At 36.9% G+C, this 10,056-nt stretch overlaps 1 protein-coding gene across 1 annotated transcript in view; it reads left to right on the forward strand.

Annotated features, from left to right (window-relative positions):
- PRKAR2B (protein kinase cAMP-dependent type II regulatory subunit beta) overlaps positions 1 to 4,410 on the forward strand; it is a 110,203-nt gene extending 105,793 nt beyond the window's left edge. The window contains exon 11 of the mRNA XM_082662048.1: positions 2,260 to 4,410. Coding sequence (XP_082518174.1) covers positions 2,260 to 2,393 — 134 coding nt within the window. The 3' untranslated portion in view covers positions 2,394 to 4,410. The remainder of the gene's footprint in view (positions 1 to 2,259) is intronic.
- Positions 4,411 to 10,056: the final 5,646 nt, after the last annotated feature.

The raw sequence follows: 10,056 nt of genomic DNA on the forward strand, positions 1-10,056 counted from the left end.
GATTTGTAGAAGCCAACATTTTTCCTTTAAAATTTTTCACACACTTATAATTTTGTGTTCTTTTTTATAGGCATGAAATAACATTTTAGTATGTCGTTAAAATAAGAATCCTGAGTACCAAGTTTTATATCGAATTTTTTAAATAAACAACATACACTGTGTTCCTCAAAAAAGGAAGGCTCAAACAGCATTTTTATAAGATACACTAAGCTTTGAAGGGCAAGCTGGAATGTCTGTAAGAATACTTACTCGTCTTGTACTAGGAATCAAAGGTTCAAGCTTGTCGGAGCACAATAAAATCTTGTTCAGCTGTTTATTACTTCTGTGTACCACACAGCAGCTCAGCAGAAATGCCATCTTCAGCTGGAAGACATCTATATATAGCTGAGATTTTATATATGAGACATAACTTAGTTTAATAATGAAAAATATAGTTCAGGAGATATCAGTACAGGTGACATTTTCTCTCTTTTTTAAAAGATTTATTTTTATTATTTATTTATTTTTATTTGTTTTTGGCTGTGTCGGGTCTTAGTTGTGGTGCATGGGTTCTTCGTTGCGGCACGCGGGATCTTTCGTTGCGATGCGCGGGCGTCTCTCTAGTTGTGGCGTGTGGGTTTTCTCTTCTCTGGTTGTGGCGCATGGGTTCCAGAGCGTGTGGGCTCTGTAGTTTGCAGCACGGGGGCTCTAGTTGAGGCGCGTGAGCTCAGTAGCTGTGGTGTGCGGGCTTAGTTGCCCCGTGGCTTGTGGGATCTTAGGTCCCTGACCAGGGATGGAACCTGCATTCCCCGCATTGTAAGGCGGATTCTTTACCACTGAACCACCGGGGAAGTCCCTAGGTGACATTTTCTTCAAGGAAATGATTCAGAAGTAATTAGCCACTCTGTGCTCTTCATCCACAGTTCAGTAGCATAAATTTAGCTTCGATGTTCTTAAGATTTGCAAATATCCTCAGAATTTTCTTAGAGAATTGACTTGGTCAAAGGTTTTAAATAATATAATATTAATCAAGGGTTATACTTGGATGAAAAAGAAGACAATTAGAAGCTGACAGGTAATTTCCCTGAGTAGAGGTATTAGACAGTAGGAGTAAAGGCGATGTGAGTGAAATCCCATTAATTTTTTTCTATAATAAATTATTATATTCACATTAAATTTGAGAAATACAGAAAAGGTAGGAAAAAGTAAGAGTCACCCAATACCGCCACCACCCAGCAATTTCCACGTCCTATTATAATTCTATAACTCCTTCTCATCTTTTTTATTTGTATGGGTTTTATGTTTTAAAACAGTTTTGTAAACTGCTTTTTTCATCCGTTATAGCTTAGGCATTTTCTCATATTTATTACATCAGACTGTAACATTAGGTAAATATACACATTATGAATTATTTAATCATTCCCCACTGTTAAATAATTTGGGGAGTTTTGGCTCCATTTTGGGGGGTCGGGGAGAGCTTTTTTGTGTGGGTGTATGCAGAGACTACTTTTCCACATATAGGACTTTTCCTGAGAAATGCTTTTTGGAAGTGGGTTTTCTTTTTATCGTTTTTGATAAATATTGCCAGATCACTTTTATTTGTACTTATTTACATGTACCAGCAGTACAACAATGTTTGTTCACTCTATTGTCAACATTGCCTTTTTTACTTCTGCAAATTTGAGAGGCAAAAAAAAAGTACTTTAATTTGTATTTGTATGATAGTGTGATCATATTTTCATGTGTATATTATAAATTCAGTTTTAGAAAATGCTCGAGATAGGCAAGCTAAGCGACATAGAGCACATACTTACACAGTGGCTAAAATCATTATTTTGGCTGCCGTTTTGAATTGACCATAGTGTAAAAGAATAAAAATCATAAAAGGTAACATTTGGATTCTTCACAACGTAGCATCGTAAACCCTGAGAAGGGAAAACGAGATAGAAAGCACTCCCTTGCTGCCCTTGAGTTCATATTACTAAGGTGGTGACATCAAAACTAGTTTATTTTTAAAATTCCAAGGTCTTGACATAAGAGTCCCTCATTCTTTTAACCTGGATCAGGAACCACCAATAGGACATCATATTGCCAAGGAACACTGGCTGCTTCCTTTCCGAAGTGGAATGTTTTTATCTTTATGCCTTCTTCTTGTATCTGATATTTATCTAAAAATGCCATTGCGTCATTGACATATGCGGAATAGATACCATAAATGACTTAGAAATTCTGCAGATTTGCAAAGAATGTTATTTTTCTTTTATTCTCCCCTCTTCTTAGCCATGGATGTGCAAGCATTTGAAAGGCTTTTGGGACCTTGCATGGAGATTATGAAAAGGAACATCGCTACCTATGAAGAACAATTAGTTGCCCTGTTTGGAACAAACATGGATATTGTTGAACCCACTGCATGAAGCAAAAGTATGGAGCAAGAAGACCTATAGTGACAAAATTACACAGTAGTGGTTAGTCCACTGAGAATGTGTTTGTGTAGATGCCAAGCATTTTCTGTGATTTCAGGTTTTTTCCTTTTTTTACATTTACAGTGTATCAGTAAACAGAGTAGTGATTCAATAGTCAATAGGCTTTAACATCACTTTCTAAAAGAGTAGATCAAAACAATATCGACATACTGATAAAATGACTTTATACTCCACAAAATTATGATTTGACTGAAAGGTTTATTCAGATGATTATAATATACTGAAAGTATCTGTGTTTAAGAAGATAATTAAAGGATGTTGTCATAGGCAATGTGTGTTCATTTTGACTCACTCAGATTGATATGTTATGACTACGCCCATGTAAGAGGGAACTTGGCAGTGAATCATGCTATACAGCATGGCATCACATTCTTTTTACAACTCACTATATATAGTACGTACAATTTAGTAATGTTTGTTTTCGAGTTTTTCTGGCTTGGTAAGTTATGTACTGGCCTTGGCCTATTGGTGAAATGGTATAAAACATCATATGCAATTTTAAGACCTTTTCTATTTTTGCAATAAAGTACCTTTTGACTTCTTTGGCATAATGTCAGTAACCTACATATTCCAGTGGTTTTAAGGACAGGCAGTTTAATCATTACAATAATAGGGAAGACTCTTTTTAGGTGAAAGGTCATTATTTTTCTCATAAAGCATCTATCTATGCTTCCTTTTTCCGTTTTGCAGTTCTCTGTATTTGTTATCTTTAAAAATTTGAGTTTGACGTTTAATGTCACAAATTTTTTTTTTTTTTTTTTTTTTTTTGCGGTATGCGGGCCTCTCACTGTTGTGGCCTCTCCCGTTGCGGAGCACAGGCTCCGGACGTGCAGGCTCAACGGCCATGGCTCATGGGCCCAGCTGCTCCACGGCATGTGGGATCTTCCCAGACCAGGGCACGAACCCGTGTCCCCTGCATCGGCAGGCAGACTCTCAACCACTGCACCACCAGGGAATCCCTGTCACAAATATTTTTAAATGCTCTTTTAACTTATGTGTTGTCTTCTGAAAGCCTAAGATCTTATATATGCTAAAAAAAAAAGTCTCCTATACCAAAAATATTTGGGGTCCTTATCAACATGCCCTTAAGATAGCTCTGTGTTCTTCACTAGATGTACATAATACAATCCTTTTCAGACATCTGCTCCCAGGGGTTTCCTCCAAGGTGGGAGAAATAAATTTTTATAAGTAAAACATATATAAACATAAAAGGAATTTCTGTCCATTCCATATATACCATTAGGCCTTGCCACTTGCTTTAATGTAGACTCTCAAAAGTGCAGAATGAACTCAACTGAATAGATTTTTGTTGACAATTGACATGATTATTCTGCTACATAAAATGAATTTAATTATGTTCAACCAAAGGAATATATTCTTACAAGATTTCTAGGCCTACATGACCCCAACGTCTAGAGAGATTAATTCTAACCAGTTGTTCCCTTTTAAATGAGCAATTTCATTTTGGGAAACATGTTTCAAAGAAATATATACATGGGTAAAAAGATTCTGTGGCTAGTGTGGTCTTACTAGAGAATGTTTATGGTCTTGCTTGTATAATGAAAACGTGGTTAAAATATGTTAATCAGATATGTATATATAAGAAGTATGTAAAGTATACCTTCAGCCACATTTTAGAACAGTTTTAACAATTTTGCAAACTTTCCCGCAGGAAGAGAGCTTACTACATGAAGAGGACTTGTTTTCTATTTCAGATTTTAAAAGCCATGTCTGCTAAACAAAAAACACAAAGAACCCCAAATTCCTCGTTCATCATTCTGTATTCTCAATTTTATTCACTTTTTCAGGTTACCTGTTTTGTTGCATAAGCTGATTGTTAACTACAAATGCCTGTTTAATAAAGAACTCTGACCAAGGCTGTAAATGCCAGTTACATTATTTTCAGTATTGTTGGTTATATTTAAAATTTCCTTATAATAAAGCACACTTTTATAATAAAGTGTTTTCAATGAGTTTTTTTTTCCACTTGTTTCTTTAATGTGACTTCCACAGTGCACATTGTACTATGTGAAAAGCATGACAGAGATAGGGCATATGTGAAAGGTAAGCCCTGAGCATCATGCAGCAAGGAGGTATGGTTCTGTAGGGCAATAGGTTTTTAAAAATCCTAACTATTGGTCATATGTGATTTAAATAGTTGTGGTATGTTACAGACTAATTCGGACATTTAGAATAACCAAGTAAATCTAGCACACTAGGGAATTTATGTGTTAAAGTAATTAAAACACCGCAAGTTTGAGTTGTGAATGCCATTATTTAATCACAGACCAAGAGTCCTTACTATTTGGAAATTCTCTGTTGATGTTTCATTCAAGGATGCATTATGTTGCTAAGAATTATGGGAGGACACTCTTAACACAAAGGTGCTTCCCTTTATGTAGAGAGAGAGAGAGAGAGAGTGCGTGTGCGCGTGCGTGTGTGTCCTGCCTTTCGATATGAACTAGGGCTTGGTGCATATACTTTTATTTTTTAATTTTTTTAAACATCTTTATTGGAGTATAATTGCTTTACAATGGTGTGTTAGTTTCTGCTTTATAACAAAGTGAATCAGCTACACATATACATATGTCCCCATATCTCTTCCCTCTTGCGTCTCCCTCCCAGCCTCCCTATCCCACCCCTCTAAGTGGTCACAAAGCACCGAGCTGATCTCCCTGTGCTATGCGGCTGCTTCCCACTAGCTATCTATTTGACATTTGGTAGTATATGTCTTGGTGCATATACTTTAACATAAATACTACTTGTGACGCATGCTGTGTGAATGTGTTTTTGGTTCATTCTTTAAACCCTGGCTAGCAGCCTATTTAAAATGCTGCAAGTGAAACATATGGCATGAAGCAAGGAATTTTGGATTTTACTGAAATATGTAGGATTAAGTGCTAAGTCCTTTTCCTTTCTAAAGCATCTTTAAAATATGGATATAATTTTTCCTAATTTTTTTCAAGAAATGTTATATTTGTAACAAGGACTAGATGGCCTTTGGCATTCTTAAAGAATATGAATAATGTATAAGCCTAGCGTGGTAAGTAATACATCTGGATAAGCTGTATTATCAAGCTTAAACAACTGAAAAAGGGATTCTCCTATCTAAATAAAATGTTAATGCCTGAGAGAAATAAAACTATTAATACATAAGGGAGAAACAGGATTATTAATATATAAGGGAGAAATAGAATGATAAGGAATGCTGCCTTCTAAAATAAAAGTGTGAGGTACAGCCTCATGTTGAATATCAGAAAGAATTTTGATGAGAAGAAATTGGAGGAAAAAAAGAGAAAGAAAGAAGGAAATTGGAGAAAGAGTTGAGACCTTACCTCTTCCATGATACTTTTCAAGGCAGCAAAACTGGTTGAGCAACTGAAACTATATAGTTGTTAGTCTTTACGAGTATTTAAAAAAAAACACCTTGAAAATAAAATGAATAATGGAAATGTTAGCAATAAGGTAAACCAGGTGTTTGTGGAGGACTTGTGTGCCCAACAATAATTATGAGAGGTTAACAATCCCATTTGTATAAGTGAGAAAAATCAGTGATTCCATCCAAATCATTTACTTTGTGCATCCATGGCAGAACTCACGGGCAATCGAGATCTCTTGCTTCCTCCTGCAATTCTTGGTCTGTCACTTCAACAGAAAAAAAAACCCACACAGCCTAAAAGTTGTGAGATATTAATATATTTATTTGGGGACCTTACTGAGGGCTACAGCCCAGGCAACAGCCTCTCAGATAGCTCTGAGGGACTGTTCCAAAGAGGTAAGGGAGGGGCCAGGATATATAGGAGTTTTTGCTGAAAAAACAAAAATGTAGTCAGACATCAAAAGATTACTGCTAATCACACACACACAAAAAGACCTCAGTGATTTTAGTGCTTTTCTATGTATGGGGAGATGCAAGAGTCTGGGCTCATTGAAATTATTCCTCTGATATATATCTTAATTATCTAGGGCCAGTATCGTGTTTTTCTCCATCCTGAATTCCCCTCAGGGCGCACTGGTATGGGTGGCACCGTGGCTACTGGCTTGAGGGCAGGCAACATTCTTTGTTTACTGAAATGGTAGGTAATGTTTTTTTGTCCACACTCATATTCTCTTAATGATGTTTGAGCCTAGTATATAGAGAAATGTGTACAGAGTTTCCAAGGAAAACTATTTGACCAACAGATCTGGGTCTTCCTGTCCCTTTTTTATGCTCTAAGTTTGTAAATTTAAAGTTGCCTAGGAAATCCTGAAGAAGCATGTAACTTATATAAGGGAAGATGTGATGGTGGATGATACGGAGGTAATTGTCTCCACCTTAAAAATGAAAGGCCACCTGTTAGGTGTTGTTCCCAGATTCTGATTTAACCACAGCTGGGTCTTGCCGTTTTCCAAAAAGATTAAAACGTCACTGCAAAATGTAATATGTGAAATGTTCTGTTAGTACCAATTATAACTGAGTCTTTAAAGTAGATGCATTTATTACTCTAAATTGTGCAACAAGCAGGACCTGTGGGGTACACAACAAAAGCCTTTCCTGTCCCGCTTCTTGTTTGTAGGAAAAGGCTTCAGCCTCCTAGACTTTCCCTGAGTTCCAGAGGGCAGATTCAATGTTACTAATTAGGGAAGTGAGGGAATGGGAAGAAAGAAAAAGCAGTAAAGAAACAACAGTGCAGAGAAGGGGCAGGGTCGTGGTTCCTCTTGAAGAGATACACGTAACAATCTGGTACATCTCTGAGTTCTTCTACAGGAACTAAGGTCCCCAAGCACGTGGAGGATGGTAACTTCAGGCTGAGCTCAAGATTCCTGAAGCCCCGCCCTATTACCTCACCACCAACCAATCAGAAGAAAGTCACACCCTGTGTCCTCACCTCAAATTTTGACTAAAAACTCTTCCCTGAAACCCAGCGGGGAGTTTGGTTTTTTTTTTTTTATTTAACACGAGCCCCCCATTCTCTTTGCTTGGCCTGCAGTAAACCTTTTTCTGCTCCAAACTCCGATATGTTTGGCCTCAATGTACATCAGGCACTTGGCTTTGGTCACAATTGGAAAAACAAAAATGGCCTTTTTTCCTTTTTTCCAAGCAGAAGGTTAAGAGTGAGCTGGAAATGGTCTCTGAAAGGACAAAAGCAGCCTTGACGCTTGACTGTAACAACCCAGAAGTGAAACCCTCTATGTTTTCTATTTCACATAAAAAAATCTTACAAAGTAGAACCCTTGAGTGAGTTTATGAGCAGTAAATATGCCCAGGGAAAATCTTGGATAGAGTTGCTTCTAACTGCTGATTTTCCATCTCTGCCTTAAAACCTACGACAGTCCCTGCTGAGGAACAAGAGAGTGAGCCATGTATCACTAGAACTGCACTGCATCTTTTAGGCCGAAAGCTGACATTTAATACAAGTGGAACGCTCTTTACAAAATGACTGTATTCTTGAAATGTATATGAATGACATTTTTTAAAGCCAAATAATATCTTAATTATCTTAGGAGAGGTGCTCCCTGTAAAGACATCTTTGGCAAATCTTTTAATTGCCCTTTAAAGCTGAACTGAAATTTTATCTTCCATATTTTTATTACTATAGCACACATTTTGATATGCTTTGTAACTTGAAGGAGTTGGCGTGTATTAATGAGACAAATACTGTCTGCCTTTGTGTGATTGGCACCGTGAGGGAATCAAAATGAATTATAAGATAGTGCTTATACGCATAAGAAGATGAGATCTGTTCTCAAAAAATAGTGATGAATCTACACAGCAAGTGACACATAAAGCACATGGAAGCTTTTTAACAGGGTCAACATTCAAAACAACATATAACCTACAGCATAACATATGATACACTATATACTAATAAGAAAATTCATGCTGCTTATTTTCTCCTTTTATTCACCTGTTCAGCAGGTATCTATGCCTGGACAAAACGATGCATACGATATGGACCAGACAGAAAGATGCATAAGAAATATGGAAGGATGAAATAATGTGAATTTGGGGGGAGCTAAATGTAAGCAAAAATGTTAAGTGTAGCACATTTAAATATATATTACTCCTATGATCTTAATTGCTTTTTATCAGAGTTGTCTCTAAAATGAGCTACATCTTACTGGCAACTAAAAGAAAGTATCAATACATAGAGAAAGGCCTAGGATACCAAACAGACATAAAAGAAAATGTGTGGAAGTTTGTGTTAAACAGTTCAGATACAGGAATTCTAGAAAATTTGCAATGAAAGACCTGAGAACTGTCCTTTGAGCAGATGAAAACCGTTACATTTCTGCTTCTTGATTTTATGAAGTGGAAGTGGGATTAAATAGAATTGTTGCAGGACTTCCCTGGTGGTCCAGTGGTTAAGACTTCGCCTTCCAATGCAGGGAGTGCGGGTTCAATCCCTGGTTGGGGAGCTAAGATCCCACATACCTCTTGGCCAATAAACCAAAACATTAAAAAATATATATATATATATAGTAACAAATTCAATAAAGACTTTAAAAATGGTCCACATCCAAAAAAAATTTTTTAATAGAATTGTTGCCTTCTCTAATACATTTTCAGTAATACTAAATTGCACAACTTACAAAAACTTTTTGAGGGCTGAGGACACCCACGTTTATTTCTCTAGACTTGGCTGTCCTAAACGCCAGACAAATACGTTCAGCTGCTTACAGGAACTGGGTACAAAAATTTCCTGCCTGCACAGGGAGCTCATCATCTGAACTTGACCCCATCCTTTCCCCTTCTCCCAGTGCCCATCTCTGTTTTTTCCAACATTCCCTATCTCTGTCAACAGCATTGACAATAGCACTGACACACCACAGGTATCCCAGCCAGAAACCCTACCTATCTCAGAAACCCAACAATTCTTCTTTTTAAATTTTTTATTGCGGTAACATTGGTTTATAACATTATATGTTTCATATGTACAACCTATTTCTACTTCGGAATACACTACAGCGTGCTCACTACCAAAAATTTAGTTTCCATCTGTCACCATACAGTTGATCCGCTTAACCCATTTTTCCCTCCCCCCACCGCGCCCCTTTCCCTCTAGTAACCACTACTCTGTTCTCTGTATCTGTGTGTTTCAACAATCCTTGATTCTTCCTCCTAATGGTGATTGCGTTATGTCACCCACATATCAACCACTGAAGAAAGGTCTTGCTTTATGGTCATGTGAGGAAAATCTAAACTTTTAATTGCATCAAAAATTACAAACACAAAAGACATATTTCTCAGTCTTGAAAGGGCCCTCATCATTTAATTCCCAGGCAATTCCTTACAATTTGAGTTTACCTGAGTACTTTGAACTAAGATAATTATAAAATTAGCTCATTTAATAAAGTATACTAAGATATATGGAAGGATATTTGTATAAGAGTTTAAATAATCTGCCAAGAAAGATACTACCTGAAAAGTTTGGGCACTTAACTATTTTAGTCCATCTATGTGCTCCATTTTCTAATTTGAGTACTTGATTTGAATGATTTCATTACCTTTTAACATTTTGAAGAGCGATTTTTTTTTTTTTTTTTTGGCCGCACCGAGAGGCTTGGGGAAGAGGGAGGGGCGTGGAGTGCGGGGTAGTGGAAAGCTTAGAGA

The sequence above is a fragment of the Grampus griseus genome, assembly GCF_964374135.1.
Source record: "Grampus griseus genome assembly, chromosome: 9".
Taxonomy (NCBI): Eukaryota; Metazoa; Chordata; class Mammalia; order Artiodactyla; family Delphinidae; genus Grampus; species Grampus griseus.